The 27,448-nt window shown below is 39.8% G+C and overlaps 1 protein-coding gene across 32 annotated transcripts in view; it reads right to left on the bottom strand.

Moving 5' to 3' along the window:
* Zbtb20 (zinc finger and BTB domain containing 20) overlaps positions 1-27,448 on the bottom strand; it is a 793,227-nt gene that overhangs the window by 53,082 nt on the left and 712,697 nt on the right. For 19 of the 32 annotated variants that reach the window (XM_078044200.1, XM_078044182.1, XM_078044180.1 and 16 more), the window contains 4 exons: positions 23,875-23,975; positions 22,932-22,990; positions 21,463-21,508; positions 15,026-15,213 (listed from right to left, as the gene is read on the bottom strand). In XM_078044200.1, coding sequence (XP_077900326.1) covers positions 15,026-15,213; positions 21,463-21,482 — 208 coding nt within the window. In that variant the 5' untranslated portion in view covers positions 21,483-21,508; positions 22,932-22,990; positions 23,875-23,975. Of the gene's footprint in view, positions 1-15,025; positions 15,214-15,583; positions 15,748-21,462; positions 21,509-22,931; positions 22,991-23,874; positions 23,976-26,478; positions 26,545-27,448 lie in introns of those variants that run through there. The other 13 variants (XM_013359702.4, XM_040270334.2, XM_040270338.2 and 10 more) reach the window with 8 other exon arrangements.

Genomic DNA, 27,448 nt, shown 5'->3' with positions numbered 1-27,448 from the left:
TATACAGATAATATCAGGGAACTAGGAGGCTCTGTGAGCTATTCACCTTTCAGAGAGTTCTATGGCCTGACTGGCTTTGCTTAACAGCCTGTTTTGTTTTTAAAGGACCACCCACCCACCCACGCCTCCAGTACCGCAATCTGTACCTCTTAATCAACAGTAAATCCGTAACAATGCACAGTAGCCAGGTCACTTTCACCCTGAGATTGTACAAAAGAATCACAATGCATTTTCAGTGTATGGAGAAGTGTCTCGTTTCTTCTAAAGATCCTTAAGTTCCTGGGATTTATAGTATTTTCCAACTCTTTAATTAGTAGATTCAGTTTTGAACTACTGTAACCCCGAAGACTCGAATCTACAGAGCCTTTCTGATTGTATTTTACCCTAAGCTTTTTCTCCTTTTGGTTCCCTCAGTTTGCTCCTTTAATTTCACTTTGAGAACTTCTTGAGGCTCCGTGGCTGCACAACTACACAGCGCAGGCCTTATCTGATGTGCCGGCGCCTGGTGTGGTCTGAGACACACTGGTGTTTTGTTCTTAAAGTACAGGACTGATGTTCTGAAACCTAGACTCCAACACAAAGGAGATCATTAGCTCATTTTAAGTGTCTCTTTTCTTCCCTCCCGCCTCCTCCTACCCACCCCAATACTTCCTCAGTCCTGTGCACTGGCAGCAGATGGCAACCATATTCCAAAGCTGAGTATATACAAAATCGTGCCATGGAGAACAGAGTGGCTTCAAAGTTAGCCTTTCTATTCAAGTGGGATGGCGGGGACTTCTGGAGGAGTGAACTCATCTCTCATTCATTTAGTTCTCTGTTCATTCAGCCAGGAATATTTTTTTCCCCCTCCACATCCTTCTACTGTCCAGCCAGTTGAGGGAGGGTGGGCGAGAAGCAACTCTCTTGAGGGCCCTTCCAGCAGGAGGGCACTAAGATTCTATGCCAAGCTCCTGTTTCCCTGGGCCAGCTCTGCCTGAGGCTCATCAAATCCTGCCTTTCCCAAGGGAGGAGTTTGGGAGCACTGTGTGGGGGGCGGATTTCTCAAGAACAGTCTCCTTGCTAGACTGACAGTCACATGCTGTATTCCCTAGACAGAGATTAGACTCGGGAAAAGGATGAAACAAGGAGGAGGGGGTGGGGTTGCAGAAAACTGTGCAGGATGCTGCAGTAGTGGGAGGTGGGAGTGGGAAAACCTTGCCTTGTTGTTGTTTCAAGGTTTGCTGGAGCTTTCACCTAATCATCTGTTTGAGCATCTTGAAAATAAGTATCTATTTCTATGATATCTATCAAAAACAGGCACCAGATTATACTACAAAGTTGACCTTAACCCTGCCATATTGCTATTAGAATCAAAACATGTAGCAGCCTACATGCAACAGAAAGCTCTTCTGTTTTCCCAGCATACAAACTGGAGGGTATCTGTGATGCACTTTGTTATGTAGGTTTGCTGAATGAAAAATCATGTAAGAAATCAGTAGCTATAATTTTACAAATGGACAAAACACTTTCAAATGCACTGTAATTGTATTTTGCTTAGTTCTTCCTAACACATTCATTCATTCAACAAACATTTGCTGAGAACCTACCATGGCTAAGTACTTTTCTGGGTACTCTAGATTCCAGATTCATCAATGGACAAGACAGACAGGACTTTTGCACTCAGAAACTCAAAATAAGCATCTAATGACTTAAAGACGGCTGGGAATATAGTTCAGTAGTAGAATGCTTACCTAACATGCAAGAGGCTCTGGGTTCAAACCCCAGCACTGCCAAAAAGGTAAAAACAAAACCAAAACTGCTAGACTGTCATTTGAGGAATAGGAATAATTCATTTTACCTTGTATTTCTTCTGACTCTTTCTCAAACATATTTCTTCAAGGTCCAAACTCCTTTAATCAAGAAGTTCTGACTTAAATATCTCTTTCTACTGTTATACTCATTCCCTTCTTGGCTACAATGTTGACAGTTCAGATTGCAACTGCTACTCTTTTTTGGGGGGGCGGGGGTGGGACTTTAACTCTGAGGATCGTTACTTTTCAAGCTACACATATATTTTCTCTGTAAATATTGTACCATCTAATTTGCGTCTTTGGATTCTGCTGATTAGCCATCAACATGTGATTTAAGGAATACTGCATATGAGATGCAGAAATCATGACTCAGTAAGTTATCATTTTAAAGCTCTGACTTGGGATTTATACAGACTTGCACACAATCTAGTTTGGCTTTCCATCTGCAGCGATTACTAGGAGACTTGTAGATCAAGTTCTGTAACCATGTGTCTCTGGAATTCTGTTCTCAGCAGCAAAAGTGCTCAAGAGTTAAGAGAAGCAAATGTCCAAAATTATCTCCATGTATCACCAAAAACACGGACAGGAAAGGCTTACTAGGGACAAAGAGCCAGTGAAGAGACTTCACTGAGTTTCTTAAGATTATATCTTTTCTCCCAACTACTGAAAACTGCTTCAGAAAAGAAGAAGGAAAGTGAGCCAGGTGACTAAGAGCAGTCCTTAGGGCCAGGTGCAGTGGCACACACCTGTAATCCCAGTGGCTAAGGAGGCTAAGGCAGAAGGATGGCAAGTTCTAGCCCAGCCTCAGGAACTTACTGAGGCCCTAAGCAATCTAGCAAGACCCTGTCTCAAAATAAAAATAAAATAAAGGTTAGGGATGTTCCTCAGTGGTTAAGTGCCCCTAATTCAATCTCGGGAAAAAATTAAATATATAATTAAGTAAATAAATACATAAACTTAAGGAGCAGTCTTCATCTGTAGTGAAACACATTACTCTTCTAACTTAACCTCTACTTTGAATTCTTTCAAAATACTCTTTAGTCATCAGGCAGAATATCTTTCAAAAAGATAAAAGACTTTTTATTTTTTTAACTTGTGCTTCTTTTTGGAAAGGCCTCTCAATGTGATGGCACAGCAGTCTGCCCATTCTAAGGACCTGATGTTTTGACCTCTTTGTGTCTTTGGGCTACAGAGAAAGGACACCAAAGGGTGTACATAGGGAAATATAAAGATTTGACAACCTTTTCTGAGGTGAGATCTTACACAAATTCATTCTCTACGAGTTGAATATCTCTTACTGATTAGAATATACTTCTAGACAAGAGAGACCTTAATTGATTAATACTATAATATTATAGTATGAAAAATACTTTAAACCTTCCCTTTGCCAGGAGGAAAACATAGCAAAGGTTTTTTTTTGTTTTTGTTTTTTAAACTTCTCTGAGCTCTAGTTATTTCTTTATCTATAAAATGGGGTGTTCTGTAAAAATAATGACAGAGTATTTGACACGGAGTAGATGCTCACTAAATATTTGTCCTCTTCCACTTTTAGGGGAAAAAAACCCATGACAAATGGGGGTATGAAAGAATGCAAAAAGGTAATGGAGAGGCTTCCCCGTCTACTCAGGCCTGAATCCAGAAGGGACAAAGGAGAAAAGAGGAGGGCACTGTTACTCTGAAGTGAAGCTGGTAACTATTTGCTACCCCCTATTAGATCTATAGGGCTTTTGAATCTCAGTCATTCTTTAGAGGGGTAAGGGAGGGTGGACACCTGCTAAGGCCATTATTTATGTTGTATCAATTTTAGTTTAACATTTACTTCATGACTTAAAACATTTAAACTGGAACTAATGCTCAAATTCACTGAGTGCTGGCTGTTTGGCCCTGTTTGGGGGCTTCACATATAGTATTCCATTTAATCCTTATACTAACCCTATGAGTTAGATACTATTTTTAGTATTATTACATATATAAGGAAATGGAAGCAGAGGGACATAATTAAAAGTAAGTGTAGTGCATTCATAGGCTGAAGTTCACATTAAGAAGAGCAAATAACTAGGCTATGGGGGTGAGACAACATTTTTGCAACAACACAGGGTCCAAATCTTAGTCCATTATCAACATGTTCAAGAAATAGTCTTAGGAGTCTCTTATCATATCTGTCCTGCCCTGCAGGCATACTAAAGGGGCCTGAAAGGGCATGGGGAATCGGTCTGCATTTGAATGTTGCTCATGAGATCTCTCTTCCTTGCTTCTTAATTTACTCTTGGAAGTTAGGTTTGAGGATACAGATTCTGAGTGGCTGTGCCCTGGGGATGCCAATCTTTCTTTCTTTTAATTTTCTGATCCAAATTTAATGAAAGTTTTAAATCTGTGTCCCAGACCAACACACACTGTCAGAAATACCAATATCTTTTCAGGAGGTTCACAGACTCTGGGAGAGGTCCAGTCACGGTATCAGTGGAGTCTAAGTGGAGTCTAAAGCTTCCAGGTCAAGACTTATTCTGGAGTGAAATTGGGGACCCTGGTACCCTCTGTCTAAAGCCCCTGCCTATATCACTGCCCTAGAACCAGGCATACCTAATGATACTTCTCAGCATTGACCCAGGATTGCTGAGGCCACTTTAGGAGTGTCAGGATTCAGACTGTAATACCTTTAGGCAGGTATAAAACAAAATAGACTTGATTCCTGTGGTTTCCTCAAAATTGGAAGAAAATATCCAGGTCTACATCCAAAGACCTTCAGAATTTCCCTGAGAAAAGAACAGTCATTCTTTTCCCTGGCTTTAACTTTTAAGGGTTTAAGTTCAGAATCTGCTTGTGTTTGTTTTTTTGTGTCTGTGAATCATGGCATACAGGGTTACATCTTGTAGATTAAGTGCATATGCAACTTTCTTTCATTATTTACTTTATATATCCAAATACCTGGTCAAGATATAAAGCTGAGACAATGAGAGTATACAGGACAGGAAGTGATTCTAGCTAAAAGATGAATGACAAAGATGACAGATATCACTCCTAGAAGTTCTTTGTGTGGTATTATATGTGCTGTACCACACTTTCTTAAAAATTCAATATGTACTGACTCAATATTGCATGAGATCTTGGTAAAAATGTGATAATATGAACCAGGCTGAAACTACTGGGGATACATGAGTAGGAAGAATTTCCATTTTAGAAATGGAAAAGAAAGGAAGAACTTCTCAAGGTCAATTTGGTACCAGCTATGAATTTATCCTGCTCTATGATATTATAAAGACTCATGTTCAAAATTCTCTCATGTGGTTGTTCATATAATTTTTAGGACTGATAAAATATAAGTTTTATTCATAAATTAGTAGCAAAGTAATATATGCTTTAGTTGGTTCCAGATCGTCATCCTGAAATAGAAGCTATATCAGATATTGTATATGGCAATGTCCTTTGGAGTGTCTTTAAACATTACAGAAAGTAAAATAGTCTAAGTAAACAGGTTTAAATCCCCAAGACCAAATAGTGAACCTGAACATGTCTCATGACGATGAAGAAAAACATCAGAGCAACACACAGCTACCTGAATTGGACCTATCATGAAAGAAGCTCACAGAATGTGGCATTTTAAAAAAAGATTACACTTTGAAATGACTTGTTTTAGAAATTGCTAGAAAATTTAAATGCTGAAAGTATGCTGTCTGTCCTCTGCTTAATGTTCAGAAATTACTGAGAGTAATTGAGTGAATATTTATGAAACCATCCAAAGAAGATATGTAACAGTTCTTATAAAGCATTAGTTCTTGTTAGCTAAAAGTAAGATAAAGCAATGACTAGGGGAAGTTGGGAAAGAACTAATGTAATTCCTGATTCTTCAAGTTTCTTTTATATATTTATTCTATTTCTCTCCTATGAAATGGGAGCTCTAATTCCCTTTACCTTGCCTATTTAATCACAGAGTCTCTCTTAACACTGTTTTTTATTTCTCAGTTTCTAGATGGGCTTAACACTTCTGTATTATAAAAACATTCAAGATATTACTTTTGCATTACTCATTACTGTTTCTTTTGAAACCATTAAACTTCTTTTAAAAAGTAGTTTGCGATTATTGCTTTCAGAGCCATCCCGTTTGAGCTCCTCTGGATGGTATATATTTGAATGAATGTATGTGACACATCTGTTTCTGCTTTTATGACAACCACCAGGAAACTACCTATCCCAAAACCTAGGTGAACTTTCCCAGTCCTCTCCTCCTTGTGTCTGCAGCACCTGACACTGCAGGTCCTTTCTCTGTCTGATGGCTTCTCAGCACTATCTTGGTTTCTCTTATCTCTTAGATCTTCTTTTCTTTTTTTCCTTTGATGGTTCTTTCTTCTCTTATCAATCAATGTAAACATTCCTCAGGGTTCTATTTTATGTTTCTTTGTTAAAAACAACAACAAAAACCCCACAAACTTTTCTTTGAAGTTTATTCCCATGTTTATGGTATAAAGTATGGCCTCTTGGCCAAAGTGTTTTCTGGCCAAAAATTTCCAATGCTCCTGTTGTCCTAAGTACCCTACTGATAACTTAATGTTAGTTGTCTCCATTGGAAATGCCTGTAGGATATTATCCTCAACACAGTATAAAATGGGACACTTTTCCTCTGAATTCTTACTTTTCATCTTCCCTTTTTTTGTACCTCGGAGTTATCTTTGATAATTTTCCTTCTCTTACCCAGCAGTCAGCTCCTGGAACTGTCAATCTTCACCCCCAAAGTCTGTTGAAACTGCCCCCACTTCCCTTCCTCCTGTCACCAGCCCCCTTCAGATTACCAATAGTGTGAAGGAATGACACTTCCTGAACTGTCTCCTTCCTCCATGCCCTCTCCCATCCATGCACACTCTACAGATTTGCTGCTAAATTAGATCTTCCCCACACAAAGTTTGATCATGGCAGGTCCTACTTAAAGCCCGTCTACATCTCTGAGGCAAAGTGAAATTCTGTCTTTCAGAAGAGCTCAAATGGAACTTTCTTGATAAACTTAACCAGATGCTGCTGTTCACTGGGTTATAAGTATTTTAAAAGCTTTCTAAATTCCAAAATAATGGTGACTTGAGCACATGTACTGAGTTGTGGGATTCTTGGTGTTAGGGACTGTTTGTTTCTACCTTGGTGCACCCATGAACTCAGTGTTGTGTGAGGTACGTGGATGTACTCTACACATTTGCCAATTGTGAATTGAGTGAACTGGTGGGTCCTGGTGTGTGGAAATCCTTAACCACCCTGCGAGGCAGCTGTTTGTGAATGTGTCTACTCTTCTCTATTAGACTCTTAAATCTCTGAGCATAGGGCTCCAGTTTATAAAACTGCATCCTATAATACCTATCCTGTGGTCCTCCATTTTCAAAGCATCCAGTAAATTGATATATGAATAGTCTTGACTCCTTTCTGTTCAGAAACAGACTCAGAAAAGGCTCCATGTACAGTGGGAGCAAGAACAGGATTCTCTTTTTGACTCTGTCAATCACTGTGTTGGAAACCCTTGGTATGGTATTTGCTCTCTTTGGACCTCAGTTTACTCATTTGTACAATAATAGGTTAAGAACAAGTAACAGTGCTGATAAAAAGTTCCAACTGGCACATGAAGGGGGGTCGGCAGAAGAAAACAAAAAAGGAGCTGATTCTACTGATGAATGATAAGGAGTTTGACCACTGCACCTAGTGTGAGGTGACTGTGGAATGACAAAATTTCTTTAAAACCAAAAGTCTTTAAAGAATCCCTATGCATGCTCTCAGTTGATCCTCAATGATTCACCTTCAAGGGCTATAATGCATGTGTGCTTTCTAATTTTTTTTTTTTAAGTTAAGATGTGAGAAGCCATGACAGATACTGAGAATCACTAATTTCATACAATGAAATTTGCCATGAGCAGAGGAAGCACATGTAAAACTGTTACTAGCTGCTACAGATAAAAATTAAGGATATACTCCAGCAAGGATGAGATAACAAGATGAAGAACAGGACCCTGGTCATCAGCAGTCTAGACTTGGATGATCATAAGCATACCCATGCAATGTTTGGGAGGACAATATCGCATGGTGTGACTTGAGGCAATGAGGAATGAGAGCAGATTTACCAAGGAACCTGGGAGGATTCTATAGAACAACAGATTTCTGGGGCCTATGGAGCACAAGAGTCAGTAACAGAGATCCAGCAATGACATGTATGGGTGATTCTGTGGCCCCAGAAATACACCTTTCTTAATAAGAAAAGTTATTTTGAGATGCTTTGAAACATCTTCAGGTCTCTTAGAATACTATCTTACGTCTACTGACTATGTGGAAGGAAGGGCACTTTGTTTATTAGAAAATAAATAGGGATCTTGTTTGATTATTTGAGAAGCAAATTCTCTAAAAGGATACACAATTCATCCCAGCTTAATTACAAGAACAGGCAATGTTACCCAAATACAAACTTAAAGCCTAAGAAGCTGTCAGCATCATAATGAAGTTCCTGGTTTCTGAAAACACGGAGTTCTTTGTGGCCTCTGTGGGTTGCTTCTGTCCCTTCTCCTTAGAATGCCATTCCTTCCCTTGTCTACTTCACATGCATCCACTTCTTCTGATTGGTTTTAACATCATCTTTCCTGTGGAGCCCTTCCTGCTGCTACAGGCTTCTTCCTGGGGAGCCATATAGCATTTTGTGCAGAGGCAAACATTTCCATACTACATTTGTGTTTACCCGTTTACCGGTTAAGTGGAGTGTTTATGTAAAGTATTTGGGAACACAAGGTTCCTAAAGTGAGAGACAGGTTCATAGCTTTCTCACTAATCCTAGTGAGGATTTGGGCCAGAAGCAGGGGTTCTATAGCATTTAATCAATGACTAAATTAATGACTAAATAAATGAATGTAAAAATGGATGAGGTAAGAGTGAATACCAGAACTTAGTGTATTCTGTGGCTATGGAAGACACTCAATTAAATTAGCACTTCAGGGAAAGGGCAAATTCTATTAAAAGGGACCAATGTTATAAGATTAAGACATGAGACTTCAAAAATTTTGTTTTTAAAAAATAAATGTGGTCACAAATACACTACGTGGAAACTAGGAAATTAGAGCAAATAAAAAAATCAGCTGGGCTTCTAATGTATGCACTAAGAACTCAGATCTGTAAATAAGAGGGTATAAAAGGTAATAAATATAATTCTAAAGAGATTATATATCAATTAACTCAGAGGCAGAAATCTAACTTTTTAGGAAGAGAAATAATATAAAATCCACATTTAACAGATAATAAGTTTTTCTGGTTGATTGAAATGGCAGAAAACCAGTTGAAACTGTTAGCAATAGAAAAATAGATATATAATTCCATATAAAACTTAGAATGAAAAGGAATGCAAGACACGTAGGAGGCAAGAAGAGCACCTAGTTATATGAAAGATGCTCTATTTACTGCTTAACTCACATGGAGTTTATTAGAAAATTAATTTCCAAGCCATAGGATCTTAAACGTCTGTGATTATTATTCCATCCCATTTGGACTATATTTCTCCTGCAAATTAGTGTGACCCCAAAATGTTTTCAGGATTGTCCAACTTGTCCTAAATTCCATAAATAAACTCTTTCAGAGGATGCTGTTTTTTGCCATGTCTCTATTACGGTTCTACACAGATGGACCATTTTTGTCCTTCCAAAGTCTAAGAATAACTCTTTCAGTTATCAAGACATACCAAAATCCAGTTCAGCTGCTCCTGTGGGATTCCAGTTAGTTTAGACACATCTGCTGAGATACATGCATTTGAATCCAAATGAAGCTTTTGTTTGATTATACATTTTGAACATTTATGGAGGTTTTTTGGGGCCAAAATGTTTTTCATTTTTTGGCACACCAAACAGAGATCTTCAGTTATAAACACTGCCTTCTGAGCACCTCCAACAGAAATTCAATCTTTTCATGTGAACAGGTGCCTCAGGAAGTTTTTGGAAGGTTTTACACTGAATCAGCTTTCCGATTGGAAACTTTCTGAACGCACAGTCAAATTTGCCAAAGAGACCTTCAAACTTGCTTGAGCAGTTTTCACTCAGACAGACATACATTCACACATAGAGACAGCCCAAGGAAAAGCAAATCAGAGCTCTGTAAAACTGAAGTATCTTTCTTAAAGGTTAAATACCATATGTAGCCCAACTGAACAAAAAGGAATGCATGACAGAGGAGAGAATGAACAAGTAGCAAGAGGATCTTCATGAGCATGTCCCGCAAAAGCCATATCAGAGTTTAAGCTACACATTCCTTTGGTAAAATTTTTATCTCACTCAGTTTCTGAGTAGATACTCAAGCATTTGCATTTTAAAACACTATCTCAGAGTACCTCTACTAATTCCTTTCAATTGCAAACCCATTGAAGCAGTTTTGAGACACTTCCTTCTCTAACACAAATGGGTCAACCAGATTCAAATGTAAAGGAAGAAAAAACACTATTCTGAAGTCAGGGGTTCTGTGCTAAAGTCCACATCTTACCTGATTTCCCTGCAAGTTTTCCTTTCCAGTTTGAATATAAACTGGAAAGTTGTTATAGAGTAAAATAACTTTTTAAGCAGTAAGCCTAAAAAAGTTATTAAGGAGTAAAACTGCTCCTCCACTGGGCATGCCTGGAATTCATGGGGAAATCTGCTTTCAAGTTGTTCTTATGGCCCTAGACCAGATGCTCTAAGGTGGCCAGAAACCTTTGTCTACACCCACTTAGCAGATTTCTGGCTCTTTATCAGGGACTAAGAGGTTTATTTGCAGAAATGAATCATTTCCTTCAAAATATCCCTTACCCTATTTACATGCTTGCATATTCCTTCCATTTTGTTTTCCCCCTACAGCTTTACTAAGGGAATTAATTATCTAGAAGAACAGGAACATACAGTAAGTACATCTGAGATACAGGATGAGACACAGTATGTCATCTATTAGGCCTGGCTAAGACCAGCAGCTGATGCTAAATGGGAAGGAACATGCACCAAATGTTTTTTAATCACAAAGTTAGTAATTAATTGCTCTTTAAAATACATTTTATGCTTCTTTCTGTCTGTGTACATGAAATGCACATTTATTACATGCCAAAAATTACAACATTATGGTTTAAATGTGACTGGCACGGAAGTCCGGAAATCAGAGTTAATGTTCCCACAGCAACTTTAATTCTGTCCGTGTGCACATGTAGAACTATAATAGTCTTCCGTTTCAGGATAATACATATAGATGGTTTGGGGAGAGACGCTAAGGACCCATATCTTCAACTGTAGTTACAGGAAAGAAACAAAGGATAAAAGCCCTGCTCCTTTCCACATACGTGGATAAAAACAATGTCCCCACGCCCCATGTTGTGTAATCAGGGAATGAAAGACTCTGCTGTGATGCCGGCACTCAAGGGGACAGTTTCTGTTGCTGTGGGAACCTGAACTTCGCATTTCCTGACTTGGGGGTAATTAAAATGTCAGCCTTAATGTGGCATTAATGGAGTTTGCCATAAAAATCCTCTTTGTTTTGTTCTCTAAAAAAATGGCTTAAAAGTTCAAAATGAGCCAAGTGTACTAAAATTTTTAATCACAGGGAGTTGGACGGGGGAGTGAAGGGCTGGGAGGGGGAAGGACAACAAAGAAGGTAGATGGGAAGAGATAGAAAAGGAAGAATCCACAGTCTCCTCGACAGCCTTCAGCCCTGCAGAACCACACTACCTACAGAGCTAAAGTTAAACCCACCCACATAACAGTTTGGTAATGTGTAAAGGTTAAATTAAAAATAAATAAAAACTGTTAATGCGTAAGTGCATCTTGGCAAAGACACAAAATATGAGACAGTCTGATGAGTCCAGCGCAAAACACAGGGGAAGTAACTACAGATAGCAGCTTCCACAAAAGAAAGACATCAGACTAGGTGGATCTACCGCCAGAAGTAGGGAGGACCTCCAGGAAAGCAGAATCAACTTCTCCCTTCAATGGGAGCCTTATTTGGGGGAAAACAAAATGGAAGAAATATGCAAGTGAAAGTTCTGGTTGCGTCTATCACATGAATATGACTGTGATGTGCTACAGCTTGGTCGTTGTCAAGAAAGGTTTTTTCATATGGAGAGCTTCGTCTGCTCTACTGACTTGGTTTAGTCCTGTTTAAGCATTTATAGGGAGAGTTTGGCTCAGCTCCTACTCAGCCTGTCAAGCACCTAGGATTTTTGTGCCCTTTGCATTCCCGGACTCATCTTAATGCCTTCCATTATCATCATCTGAATCTGTTTACCATTAGGTTTAAGAAATGGCACAAAGGTGACAAGCTAGGAGGTAATGGGGGAATATTGCTGAGAGGAGATTGTGCTAGTGGGTGCACTGCAAAGCAGCACACATTTCTGGAGCAATATGAACTGCATCAGCTCACACAGAGAGCCTATCTCGACCATACTCATGCTTGTTTTGAATATCGTGGGGGGAAGTTTTGCTGAATGTGAAGTGGCTCCGCAGGTTAAAGAGCCAACTGAAAATTTAGGGTGTCAGACTTAGCATCTTTGCTCTAAAACATGGCCTCTGTCCTTCATATGCAAAAACACTGTGGCTTACCCACCCTTACTAGCAGAGCAGACTTTTCTTTTGTGGGATGTTTCTAATCCATCCTGTTTTATAATCCAATCATCAATACAAGTAGTTGCACATATTCAAGATGTCTGTTTAGAGCTATGAATGCTATCTTTGGGCTTTGATCAGAGAATTCTGGCTGCTTACAATGAGAGCAAACACATAAACACCCCTTAGTACTCAAAATGGGTTAACTGCAGGCAAGTCATTCATCAATCTGGGTGTCATTTTTCTCAGTTTTCTCATCTGTAAATTGGGAAGAATCCTATTGAATGATAGGAAACGGGCATTAGGGTGAGACAAATAAAAAGGTGCTATAAAAATTCAGGCACTTGTGAAAGCTTCGAATACCACACACTAGTGGAATGTTTCTGAAGTTAAAGAGACTAACAAGTCAAGGGCACTATTTTTAAATGTCCCAAATCTGTTGATTCTAAATAGGAACTGAATATTTTACCTTAAAGAAATTAGGCTTTTAAATTAATCTATGGTAAGAATGACATTTGAATGTAAAAAAAAAATCCTCTTGAATGCAAGAAGAGCATCCAAAAATTTTAACAGCTTAAAATAAACCTCTTTCCTGTCTTCTCTCAAGCAATCTCCAAATGGACAGATTTCTGTGAATCTTTCCTAAAAACAATTTTCTTCTAAGTGTAGGCTCAAATCAGGACAAACTACAATCCAAATATATTTGGAGAAAAGTATAATCAATTTAAACAACAGGTTGGAGCCGAGAAGACTTACACATCTTAATGGCAAAATCAGAATGACTTTCTAAACAGCTGGAGATTAGGATTCTCCTCCCAATTCATTCTCCTTCCAAAGGCATTCAGACACCCTCCTGAGCTCAGATCTGCTGGCTTCCTCAGGGTCACTGAGGAGCTGCATTGTGACCCTATACTCCCACTGCTCCTTAAGTCCTTAAGTGCCATGCCAGTGCTGAGGCCAGACGGGAGGATGCTTGTAGTAAAGGACAATAAATGAAGCTCAATGCTTTTTCTATTCAACAAACCATTCCTTTTGCTCTAATAGAAGATTTCTGGGCTAAGGCCATTCAATGTAATCTTCCCCATAAGGTGTGGCAGAAAGCCAAGCAATGAAGGTCTGCATGCAAAAGCTCTAGGCCCTTCACCACAGGAACAGGCCACCTTCCTGGTAGGTAGGGACAGTGTGCACATGTCTGTGGGCATAGTGCCATGCCATTTTCCAGTTCTTCCTGTAATTACTATTAGGCAGGAGACTACCAGGCAAGAAAGTCCGAGTCCAAAGTCCTATTATGATAGTTCACAGAACACAGTCCCTGCTCTGACCCCTTATATTTCTCTACAGAAACTTCAACTTTGTACAAATCACAATGGGACTACAGAGATTGGGATCTTGTTATTTCTCTTTTCATTTTCTAATGACAGCTAAAGGCAGTCACAGCCCCACTATATGTAGAACAAGCTCTCTGCACTGGAGCACCTGCCCCCTACCCCAAGGTCTTATCCCTTTATTTAGAGACAATTAGGATGAAGCAAGCAGGGAATGGAATCTCCAAGACCCACCCTCCTCTCTTACCTTCTTTGCAGAATTTTACATTGGTTCTATCAGAAAAATAACAATAGACGGTATAGAATCTCATTCCCCAATTAATAACATTTGTCTGTGAGAGCAGGATAAATAGAGTCCCTTTCTTGAAATAAAACTTTCTTGGTTTTATCTTATTTATTCTGTAAAAGAACATGCCAGCTCTTTGCCTGTAGCCATCCTTTCTGGAAATCAGTTCAGAAGAGTTGCTGGGTATCTTAAAACCAAAAGGAATAATTCTTGGACCCCAAATTTACTACAATCCTTTCCATTGTCAACACACATTTCTCTGGTATCAGGTTACGTTTTAGAAAGAAAGAAAGAAAGAAAAAAAAAACCTCCTAAACATGATTTATCAACTTTCTTAAAATAGACTTTGAAGAAGTGACTTCCAGATTAGTGAGAAGACAGCAAAAATAAACAGCAAAGAGTGGTTTCAATAGTGACGATCTCATTAAGCTGCCCATTTCCAAATTTAGCCCTTAGGCAGTTTTTTTTAATTAAAAAATATTTTTAACCTGAATTCTTATTGGCTATGTGAAGTCTGGGTGGCTTTTGAATTCTTGGAAGCCATTCTCTTTTCTTCTGTAAATTTATGCTATCCTTTAACCACTTCAAAATAAATTAAAAACTGGAAAGACAGAAATTCAGCCAAGCTACAAGAGACTCCAATACTAATGTGAATCTGACTTGTGTTATGTAATTTCAACATGCATGTTTTCTTGTGTCTAACTGGCCTTCTGAGGTCCATGTTTTGTTGTTCCATTTAGTAATGGTGGAAGAGCTGTTATTCTGATCAAGAATAATTAGAAAGCAGCAATGCAATTCCTTTTTCTGAGTTACTGTTAGGAAGAAGAATGTGGCTCATGTCATTAATCAGTCTTTTGAGACCACATGGCTAGTTACCTGGCTTCAAAATATATTCTAGCTTTGAAAATAGAGAGATGTTGGCTGAATCAAAATGGTGGCGCAGCACTTTTGGCTACTTCAGAAGACCAAATGCAAACAGCTTGCTCCAAATGCAAAACAGCCAAACCCAGGGGAGAAAGCACTACTCCAAGCACCGCGGAGACACCATCACCGCCTCACTGGTGTACTCACAATCAGATGACCCGGTGTGAGCGTGAGAGTGTGTCAGTGAATGTGTTGAGTGGATGAGGGTTGGGTCTGGAGACAAAACAGCTTCAAAGTTCAGGCAGGGAAGGCCCGGCTTGGCGCTGGATCCACCCGGCTGAGTAATCTCATTCTCCTCAGATGCCTTCTGGTTTTCAGCTGTCTTGGGTTTCTTCCTGAAAATAAACAAAGGGCCCTTTGAAGGAACTGACTGCATATTTGGGAAAAGGCATTTTTAGAATCTGTTAAAGATAACTTGATTTTTTTTTTTCTGAAGGGGGATGGGAGGGAGTCCAGTATGTCCCTTGTTTTAAAACAAGCTGATTCTTGTTTCTTTCCCTCCAGTAATGGCCTAACTGGGAACACATGAAAGCATATGGGCCAAGCAAACAGCACCACATTTGGACTCTGTTGGCTGTATAAAAAGACCCTGTCCCAGAACTTTAGACAGCTTGAGCTACGTATGGCTGACATTATCCAAGAAAGCATCCTTTCCCCCCCTTAAGAGTTTTAACATGGTCTGGAAAAATACTAGTGGAGGTTTACCGTTCTAGCATTTGTCAGGAAGCTTAGACACAGGACCCGTGGAGTAATGGGAGGAGCACTGGACTGGGAGTCAGGAGACTTGAGCTATGGTACTAGCTGTGCCTCTAACTTGCTGTGTGGCCTTGGGCACCTCACTTCACCTCTCTGGGCTTCAGTTTCCTCATCTGTAAAATAAAAGCTTGGATTAGAAGGCCTTAAAGGTCCCTTCCAGCTTTAAATTTCTATTCAGGAACCCATTATGGAACATTTGACTTTCTTAATGTTTAATTAGAATTCATTTTAAGTCAATACATAATTTCAAGTCACAATCTAAACTCAGCAGTCTGTACAGATGAGAGGGGTAGTGATGAAGATTGTTGTTAAAATAGAAAGTGAAAAGTGACCAGAAGAGCTTAGGTTCCAGTAGGCGGAGAGGGAAGGTGTCACATAGAAACTCTTGGCCCTGATTTTTTACTCATCCTATGCTTCAGATTCTCAATGTTTTGTTTTTTTTTTTTAAATTTTATTTAATGTATGCTCCTGGAGTTCAGGAGTTTAACTGTGTGTTTGCTGTGGGACGAAGAGATAGGTGAAGGGAATCAAAAGAGACCATAACTAATTGTTATTTGGGGTCAGGAGTAGAAAGTCAAATGATTCTTCTATCACTTAACTCATGACTCCTCTCCCCAGGACAATACAATTGATGTTAAATTAATAAATTAGTTTGTAATACATGTACACTAGACTGAGATTACTAGTCCCCGACAGGTCCCTAGTTTCTTAGATTTTGTGTCTTTTCCTGTCATTGTGTGGACAGTAACCAGATAAAGGTTATTTTTGTTTGTCTTTTTGCAGTGTAGGGGGCTGAACCAGAGCCTTCCACATGTGAGTCAAATGCTCTACTATTGAGCTATATACCCCAAGCTCTAGAACGCCTTTTCTTTTCTTTCTTTCTTTTTTAAAAAGAAGATTATATGTGGTGCGTAATTTGTTGTAAGTAGATTTGTTTCCATGCTTCTCTTGTTTCTGTGGGCATGGCTTTGGACTTGGTATACAGACTATTTCATATTGAAATTTGTTGTACTGGGTAGTTAAATCTGCCCTCGCAGAATATGGTGTTATGATTAGTATGCTGTGTTTTTAGTCCAACAGGTTGTGAAATCAAATCTGTTTCTTCAGAGGGCAGAAGGCAGAAATAGCATGGTGAAGATTAGAATAGAGGGGGAAGCTTTTTCAGTATGGAGAAAGTCAATATAAGACAAACTGTAAAATTACAAATCTCACCCATTGTTTGCTGAGTGGGTACTATGGGACTAACCCCCAAATCTTGTGTGTACCCAAGGAATTGGCAGTCTGGTTTTCAGTGGAAGAAAGTGTCCAAGATCAAAGTCTACCAAGTCCAATTCCTCTTCTCCATGAAAACGAATGCTTCCTCTAGCATTATTATCTCTTTGCCTCACTGTTTGTCAGGTTGGAAAACTCAGGCTCATTATACACCTTTATCTGCCTTAAAGCCATCATCACCACTAAATTCTGACAATCGGCTTCCTTCATAGTTTTCACATCTGTGATTCTTTTTCAATTCCATTGCAACTGCCTTATCACTTTTTTGTTGTTTTTGTGTTTTGGTATCAGGGATAGAACCCAAGGGCGCCTTACCACTGAGCCACATTCTCGGCCTTGTTTTTATTTTTTATTTTGAGATGGAATCTTAGTAAGTTGCTTAGAGCCTCAATAATATTGCTGAGACTAGCCTTGAACTTGCAATCCTCCTGTCTCAGCCTCCAGAATTACTGTGACTACAGTTGTGCACCCCCATGCCCAGCTTCTTACCACTTTTTAAAATCTGTGTGATTGTTTATCAGCTGGCTTCCTATCCTCTGATTCCTCTGGTCCTGTTCTTTGCATTCACTAAAGCTGAGATGAGTGTGTTAGCTGGACACTTGAGGTCAGTTCCTTAGCTGCTCCTGCTTATCTCACACATCCTATATGTTGGCCACATTGGACTTTCCAAAGTCCTAACCATTCCCAGAAAGTCATGGCTTTACATCCTTACTCAAGTAATTTTTATTGCTCTGATTACCCCTTCTTCATCTCTGCCTATTGAAATCAAACTTATTCTTTGCACTTATGCTTTCCATCTTGATATTGTCTTGATTCCTCTTCACGAGACAGGAACTTCTCTCCATTTCTTTCTCTAAAATCTTCAGTTTTTACTAATCTTATTTTACTCACCCAATTTTATTTCAAGAATGGCTATTTATGTGCTTATTCCTTCTATGAGACAGTAACTTCTCTGAGGGTAAGGAAATATTTGTTATTTTTATATTCCCTGTGTTCATCTACTTTTCGCTTCTTCTTTCCCTCACATATTCATTTTACAAATATTTACTATGTGCCTATGATGTGCCAGCACGGGTTAGGGAAGTGAGCCTGGCTCCTGTCCTCCCAGAGTTTACTGTCTAGTCTATTCTGTTAAGCAGAGTAGCTTATATAAAGCTGTCACTCAAGAATTATTTGTTGATGGAAAGAAATGGAGCTGAAATCAAAGTGTATTTGAGAACAGTCACAGTCTGAATCACAATTAAGTTTCTACCTCTTTATGCAGCAGTGAAATCTACCTTGATGGGCTGCTTTTCCTTTGAATCCATGAAGGGCATTTAAAAAGAAGGGGACCATTTTGCTTAGTAGAACAAGGCTGGTCTTCATGTTTCTTTTAAATATAGCGAAGAAACACCAATGACAAATAGCACCTAGCAGAAAAAGTTTATCTCTGATGCTTACTGACAAGGCATTCACTAGTTTAATATGAGTGGTTCAGAAAATTAAGGACACCCTCTTTCAAACATGAGTACATGCCCAAACCACCAACATTATCCTTTATTTTTTGCATTGTAGAAACTGTATTGTTCTTCATGTCAAAATCCTTTGCATCCTGTCCTAGATTTGATTCTGCTTCCTACCTGACATCCTGCACCACACCCTGTTTGTCATCTCAGGGGTCACCTCTGGAGACCATTCTTGGCATAAAGACATTGGAGCCACCTCTAGAAACAGTAATTGCTGAAAAAAAACCCCTTTTTGGCTCACTCTCTCATTTGCCTAATGTCACATGTCTTATCCTTTTACACCAGCCTGCTTTCCAACTGCACAAATAACAGTCCTTAACTTCCCATCTCATTCTCTCTCAAGAGTTCATTTGGATTCCTTTTTTTGGAGTTGAGAAACAGTAAAATGCAGCACCAGTTTATGTCTGACACACAGATGATGTTATTTGGCCCATTTTTTTGCAGTTCATAGTTTTTTTTTTTAAGTAGGAAAGAGCAAGTTTTGTTGTAATTAATTGAAAATACCTTGTTTGGTTTTGGTAAAAGAATTCTATAAACATGGCCCATCTGAGGCCAGACTCCACAAGCCTCTGCTGCTGTGCACTATTCCCTGGAGCCTGCAGAGGGCAGCAGCGCACTGGCCCACTCCAGGCAGCACTTGAGAGGGGCGAACTCCCTACCAGAACCTTCCTCCTGGTCACCATGCCAAAGGTTGGTTTGCCAAGCTCTGGCCTCTCAGGCTCTTTCTTTCTTTTCAGTTTTCATTCTCTATTTCTCTCTCTCTTTCTTTCTCTCTCTCCCTTTCTCTTTTAAAATTATACACTCTGATGAAGTCGCCCTTCAACCGGAAAATGAAAGCTCCAATGAAAAAGTTAGAGAAGCCAACAACAACAAAGAAAGAAACCAGGGAAAAGGGGAAAGGGGACTGGCGAGGGGGAAGGACTTAAGGAGAAGAAAAGGGCAGATGTTTCGTAAATATATGCAAAGCAAAACTGGGTGTACCCTGAACACTTCTACAGAGGAACAGACCAATCATTGTGCACTTCCTCCCGCCACACTGATGGAGCTCTGCATTCAAAAAAGAAAAAAAAAAAAAAAAAGTGTGGCCACAGGCACCGCCTTTCAACGGTCAGTTTTGACATTCTGACTGAACATCTCCCAATTGTCCACAGAGAACAAAAACATTTTCATCTCCCCACTGCGAACATTTCTGTTATTAAAAAAAAAGGGGGGGGGGCTTGCTTCAAGAACTGGGAAGGCACTTTAAGGTGACTGGAGGCTGAGTTAGCCAGAAGAACCTTCTGGTTTTTAACTCTCCTTGTGCTGGCCCCAGCAACAAGTTTTGGGCTGAAACATAGCAGTGAGTAAGGCTGAGGAGGATGTTGGCTCTTTCCTAACGAGACATATTGTATGTGGAAAGAAATATGCATTAAAACATATGGATGAGATGGTAGGTATTAAGCATGTTATATGCATGGAAATTAACCAGATCGGTGGCATTTGATGTATATATTTCACACTCCTTTGCACATATTGCACACATACAGTGATGGCAATGCTTTCTGCAACATATGGAAAAATAAATATTTTATCTGTGTGAGCTCTTATCAGTCTCCAGGGTCTGTTGAAAGGAGAGTGCTCTCTTCTATCTCCCTCTCCCAATTTTCTCCCTTCACTGACTGGGCTCCCACCCTCTCCTGCACATTAACATGCTTTCCACTTATCAGCCTGGTTGGATAGGAAAGAATTAGTCAGAACCTCCTTTTGATAAATAATTACTCAGTCATTGGATCAGGATAATTTTGAACAGTGACGCCTCCCCCACCCTTTTGGAGTGGGAACCATTTTCCTACACTACTCTGTGGTAGTATGAGAAAAGGCTTAGTTGAGCATCTGGACATGGAGAAAGGGGAGGTGGTGACAAAGCATCCCAGCCAGAGAAGGGTGGGGGGCATTACAGAACTGAGCTCTACTACCTAATGGCTGTGTGTCTTAGGCAGTTTGCTCTGTATCTCTGAGCCCCATTTTCCTCATCTGTGAAATGGGAACAATAATATTTACTTCCTTCTGTCATGAGGAATAAATGAGATCAGCTCTGTAAAGTGATCAGCATAGTGTAGACACTGAGGAAGTACTCAATAATGGTAGCTTCTTTCAGAGTACTACTTTTCTGTTTTCAGCATATTAGCTATATAATAGGACATTTTCTTTATCTTAGTAATCTTTTTAATATTTAGAATTGGGGTGGAGACGAGTGGGTTGTTATTGTAGCAAAGGCAGGAAGAATGTGAGGATAAGTGATCTCATCTTCCACACTTTGATCTCTCTGCAGCTCCCTCCCGATGCCCTGCTGTTCACATGTTTGTCATTGCTGTGGCTGTCCCAAGAGCTCCTTGAAGTTGAGGGTCAAGCAAGCTATACTTGGCCTACAGAAGCTCATCAAGCCTGAACACTGCAATCCATTCATCGAAACCAACCTTCGGCCTCTTGTCTCTCGTGTTTTCTTACAATTTATCCTTTCACTCCTTGGCCCAGTGTTCTCATATCAGTTTAAAATGTTTTCATGATCAAAGCATTTTTTTTTCTTTTAGTCTTGGCAAGGCTGGTTTATAGTGTTTTCCAGTGTATTCTCCCTCACGGTATCAGTTAGAATTAGATGGCACATGCAAAAATTTTAATCAAAGAGAGTTTAACAAAAGGACTTATACAGTGGTGGAGATGAGGTCAAGGGACCTTCAAGTACCACGGACTGGCAACCATGAAGAGTTGTGAATTTAAATAATTTCAATTCTAGGAGCGAGGGAAAAGATGGGGTTTTCTACGACTACTCAGAATTGAAGTTGGGAAGGAGGGTGGAATCAATAAACACTTGACCTTTCTCCTTCCATGCTCACATCTTTTGCTGCTGTCTCTTTTTGTGCCAAATTCAAAGTGAAGTCAAAAGACCAGAGAGGCTGGCTGAGTTGGTCCAGAGAGGTTTCCTGGGCCATGTGTCAGGGAGAGAATCATTCTGGGGATGGGGTGGGGTGGGGTGGGGTGGGGTGGGGGAGTGGGCAAAACTCATTAACGTACTTATTCTTTCTCTTTTCCATTTCTTTCACTCTTTACTCTCAACTTTCTGGAAGGAAAGAGCAAAATAAAAATAAAATTAGTTATCTCTTAGCTTCCATGAGTAATATTGTCTATTTGCCATTTATAAATCAAGAAAATTGAATGTAAGCTTATGAGAATGGGAATTTTTATTTTGCTTGCTACCATATTCCTCATCCCAGAACAGTCCCTAGCACATAGTAAATGCTCAGTAAGTTTTAGTCATTGAGTGACTATACTCTCCTCTGCTGTGCCTGACACTATATAATTATCTCATTTAATAATCACATCAGTCTGGGTAAGTAGGTAGAACCCCTGAGCAGGCAGTGAGATAAAATCAAACACTTGCTCTTACCCCTACTCCCAGGCCTTGAAACAGGCCTGGAACATTGTCAACCCACAGGAAGGGACACACTCTTGCAAACAGTTCACATTTTTTATACTTTCCCCACCTTATTGATTTGCCTTGTATAGCAAGTCCCTATACATTTCATTAAGGTTTCTCTCTTATGTGTAAGGAAGCTTGGTTTATGAATAACAGAGACAATCTGTCCATTTTCTATACCCATGAGAAGCCAAGGAAGGCACTGGAATTGCACAGGTGAAATGCTTCCTAGGCAGAAGCTGATGCTCACTTGAGGGCTTCCCTGAAGATTTCAAGATCCTGATTCCTATGTCAGGATCTTGGTTGCTCTGCAGCACCAGAAGGAAGGAGTGTTAAGGACTCTTGCCTCCCAAAGGACACAAAAGGACTGAAACCAGTTTGCTCCCTGGTATGGCTGTGCTAATGTAATGTACCAGTATTGTTACTGTGGAACAAAGAAAAGCACAAGAAACTATTCAGATGTGAAAATTCCTAAGGTACTTCTCACACTTGAACTTCAGGATGAATGATGGTACCATATAAGTAAATTCCTTGTGATGTATGGACTAAAGAAACTAGGTTTTTTTTTGTACTGGGGATTGAGCTCAGGGGTAGTCAACCACTGAGCCACATCCCCAGCCCTATTTTGTATTTTATTTAGACACAGGGTCTCACTGAATTGCTTAGTGCCTTGCTAAATTGCTGAGGCCTGCTTTGAACTCATGATCCTCCTGCATCAGCCTCCGGAGCCATTGGGATTACAGGCATGCACCACCATGCCCAGGTGGAGAAACTAGTTTTGATCTTCTCTCATGTCTTTAGTTCCCAGTCCTTTGGATCCTGTTTATATCGAAGAATACCCTGACAGTTACATCCCATCATGGCCTGGCAGGCCTGTCTATCACCTATACATCAGTTATCATCAATTACCCCCAGGAGACTGGAAGCATTAGGGATACAAAGCAACACAAAATTAAAAAACAAAAACAAACAAACAAACAAACAAACAACTTTGGCTTCATCCCTTTGGGTTCCATTTATGCCAGAATAGCTAAAAACATACAAGATATGAATGTGAAAATCCTACCTGAAGCCTAAGAGGGATGTTAGTCTCCCAGGTTTAGCGTTTTCCAGTAACAGAGAAGTCTGTAAAACACCATCCCATTACCTGCCTCACATCATATAGGAAAATTTGTAAATACAACAACTAGAACAGTTTTCATTTTTAAATGTATAATTAAGGTATTTTGCATGCATAACTAAATTCACATTTCTGGCTTAATTCTTAGTGGAAAAAAACACATATTCACCTGTTAGTTTTAGCAATGATTAATTGTCTATCAATCTTTGTCATTATTTTCCTATAAGTATTATATCTCCTACCTCAACTTATGTCTGCACCTTTCCTTTCAAGGACTATATTTCTCCTACATAAATACAAAATATGGAAGGAACAAAACCAACTACACAGAGCCATGCACCCAGAGGCTTGGAGATGTAGTAGAAGGAACCCAGAGCCCCCAGGGGAGGGCCTTAGCTCCCTATACTATCAGAGAGGCAACAGCATGAGATGCAGCTCAGACAACAGGTAGACATGGCAAGCAAAGCTGGCTCACAGATTTGGCCAGGGTGACATGAAATGACAAGCTTCCATGAGATTCAAGATTGGCACAGAAGGGTGATGAGAAGCAAAAGTTTGGGAGGAACTTCCACCACTTTGGAAAACAGTGACCAAGGTGACCAAGCAGAACAGCATCAGTCCTTGCAAGATGTGCTTACATCTGGCTCTACACAGCCACCAGGCAAGGAGGGAAGGACGCTGCCCAGAGCATGCACTACAGGCTGGAAGCCGAGAACCACTGCAGGCACCTCAGGACTAAGGCTGATTGCTTTGTGACATCCAAGAGATGAAGCCATCTATAATTCCACCTGCTTTTACAAGTGTGAGTGTGTGTATGTGTGTGTGAGCATGTGTTTAAATTAAGCAAAGTAAACTAAGGAGGCTTTTATTGGAGGCATAATATACTCACAGTAGTTTCCAAATCAATGGTGTCACTCTTCAGGTAAATCACTCCAAGGCTTGGGCCTAGTGCTGATGTTCATTGGGGCAGGGAACAGAGAGCGGCTGCATCTAGCACAAACAACAAACAAACAAACAAGTTTGTTAAATGAGCATGATGGTGATGTGGTCATTTACTTTGATGGAGTCAGAAGTGTGGGACAGGGCTGAGAGGCTAGTTCTGCATCTCTGCACCAGATAGTGCCAGGTCTGGGGATGGAGAACAGAGATGATGTCATATGGGACTCCGTATTCAGTGTTCTTTCCTGACTGCCCAAGCACTCTGAGACACCACAGCACCTATCTGTGGCTCTGACCTGGAGTGGATGAAGTGGGGACAGTCTGCAACCTGGCCACAGTTTATTCTCCTGATGCTGTCCCTGATTTACAATGGTTATTTGTTCATTTTTAATTGAAAAAAATTATACATATTTATGGCATATAGCCATATAGATTTTTTGATATATGTCTACACTGTACAGTGCCTAAATCAAGCCAGTTAACATACACATTACCTCACATATATAACATTTTTATCATGAGACTACTTAAAATCTACTCTTCCAGCAATTTTGAAGTATACCATATTTCATTATTAATTATAGTCCACATGCTAAACAATAGATCTCTGAACTTATTCCTCCAGAAATTTTGTTGCCTTTTACCAATATCTCCCCAGCCTCTGTTAACCACCATTTTATTCTCTGCTTCAATGAGTTCAATTGTTTTGGAGTGAATCATGTGGTATCTGCCTTTTTTTTCTTGGTTTATTTCACTTAACATGATGTTCCTTAGGTTCATCCAAGCTGTGGTGAAAAACAGCATTTCCTCCTTTTTAAAATTAAGCTAAATAGTATTCCACTGTGTATGTACATCACATGCCTAGTATTTTTTACTCCCTCCCTCTCCATTGCTTAGTTATTATTCTACGCTCTGACCTGGTCATGTTCTGAGTTCTTGCCTTCCCTTTGTTCTCCCTTGCAAAGTTTTTATTTCCTTTCCTATCTTCTGGTTCTAAGGAGTTCAGCCTGAGAGGCTACAAAGTGACTATTGTCTGCCTCAGGTCCCTGATTTCACTGGTCTTTTCGTAGGCCTGTCATTTTGGCCACATTGGGCTTCAGTGACCTTTGTGTTCCTGAAACTCTCTTCCTTATACAATGGGTGGGACACTTTATTATTTTGATTTTTCTCCTACAATTCAGGTTGTTCTGCCTCCAACACTGATTTGTTTTCCTTCTCCCATTCCCTTAATATCAACATTCCTTAAGATTCTTCACTCGGGCTTTGTTTGGTCCTGTCCTCCAGGATCTCAACAAGTGCTTCTCCATAGAGAGTGTCCACATTGCTATTTCTAGTTCTTGCTTGTCTGAAGAGTTTCAGACCCACATTTTACATAAGAGCTGGTTACTGGTACATTCATTTTTTTGTTCATTCTGTGTTCATATAGCGTATATTAGACACCTGCAAAAGCTGAATAACTTCTAGTCTCTAATTTTGAGAAGCTTACATCACCATCAAATATTAGATAGGTTCTTCCAATACAAGTCAAAAAAGATTAAGACAGAATTCATTGCCTTTCTCTCAAAATTTGTTCTTTTGCTAGTCTTCTCATGTCGTGTCATTGGTTCCATTTCATCCATTTTTGGGGGACTACAATGGAGGCATCATTTTTAATTCCTCCTCCTCCTTCTCTCTCTCTCTCTCTCTCTCTCTCTCTCTCTCTCAATACACACACACACACACACACACACACACACACACACACACACCTCAGTTGCCAAATCCTGTGACATTTTATTCTAGTCATTTCTTCAATACTTGTTTTCTATACCTAATACATATGTATCCCTTTGCCACCCACTACCATGACTTCAGTGAATTGCTCTTAACTGCCTTCATTTTTCCAATTTCTCTTTACCTTTATCCCATCTTCACACCAGCATTACATTAATTTTCTAAAGTACCAGTCTAAACACATTCTTCCTTTGCTCAAAATCCTCTTTGCCTGGCATTCAAGGCTGCTGTATTGTGTTCCCAACCTAATTTTCCATTCTTATCTCTGCAGTCCAGTGATGGCCCACTCTTTTCCACCATGTTTGTGGCAACTTCTTTCATTTTCCAATGTCTATGAACATCTTCTTTATGGGCCATTTAAATTCCAATGCCTTTAGGAAGCACTTCTCAAAGGGAAGTGCCCTTTTGAACACTTATGTGTACCACTCCCTTTGCACATTCTATAAACTCTAATAATTATTTGTGTAATTTGAGTTCCTTTGAAAGCAGAGATAGTTTTTACTGTTTTCTGTTGGGGCTCAGTAAACTATACCCCAAAGTGAAGGCCTCCAAAGCAGCCGATGAAGCACGGTTTCCCTTTGAACCCCTTCTTTCTACCTGTCTCCTGCTCCTCTTTCTCCCCTGAGGCAAGCCACAAGAACTAGAATTTCTCTTCTATGAGGTAGATCATGGAAACCAGAATCCCTTTTCCAAAAAGCAAGCTATAAAGCCTAAAATTATTACTCTAAACTCCCCTGCCTTTGTGTCTTGGAGCTGGCCATAGAGAAATTTTCTGACCTACCTTGTCTGATAGTAGATCATAAACCCCGAACTCAAGAGGGGTCCTGTCCATGCAGAGGAAGGACTGCTGCAAAGAAAGGCCAACAAGAATCTGAACAGACAGGCCTTGCGGGGTTTCTGCTCTCAATCTACTACCATTAGGTCATTCCCCTTTGTCCAATCATATTCCTACACAGCTGTCTGTGCTTCCTTGAACCTAAGCATGAAAATGGACACCTTACCATGAGTCTTCACATCTTTAATCTGAAGGCTCCATGTCATGTTAAGACTACGATCAAATAAATTTCTTATGCTTTTTTCTTCTTAACCTGTCTTTTGCTATAGAGGTGTTGGCTATGTTGCTTTATGATGGTTGGGATAGGAATCACTTTTCCCTGCTTCTATCATAGTACTCTGTAGTGTGCACGAGTTTGTGCCTAGCTGATGTCTGCTGAACTGCATTAGAAAGCAATAAAGAATCTTGCTTAGAGTCATGGAACCTAAGGATAAAATGGAGACACCTTAAAGCTCACCTAGAACACCATCTTAATTTTGCAGATGAAGAGATTAAGGAAACAGGCTTGCTTAAGGCCATATTCTTACTAGTGGCTGAGCAAGGAAAACTAAAAGAAAAGACAACATGCCCTAACTATCTATCAGTGTTTACTTGGCACCAACAGGTGGAGCAGACCATCAATAATGACGGGACCAGAGAGAGTGAGAGGCTTGGGTAAGTAACCTGCAACAATATATTAGCTACCAAGAAATAATTATTTTTCATTTATTTGCTTTGATAAACTGAATAGACATCTTTTTTTTCTAAAGAGAGAGAGAAGAGAGAATTTTTTAATATTTATTTTTCAGTTTTCGGTGGACACAACATCTTTATTTTATTTTTATGTGGTGCTGAGGCTCGAACCCAGCGCCCCGCACATGCCAGGCGAGCACGTTACCGCTTGAGCCACATCCCCAGGCAGCCCAATAGACATCTT

Source organism: Ictidomys tridecemlineatus, chromosome 3 (genome assembly GCF_052094955.1).
Source record: "Ictidomys tridecemlineatus isolate mIctTri1 chromosome 3, mIctTri1.hap1, whole genome shotgun sequence".
Taxonomy (NCBI): Eukaryota; Metazoa; Chordata; class Mammalia; order Rodentia; family Sciuridae; genus Ictidomys; species Ictidomys tridecemlineatus.
This window is presented reverse-complemented; position numbering and strand designations above follow the sequence as displayed.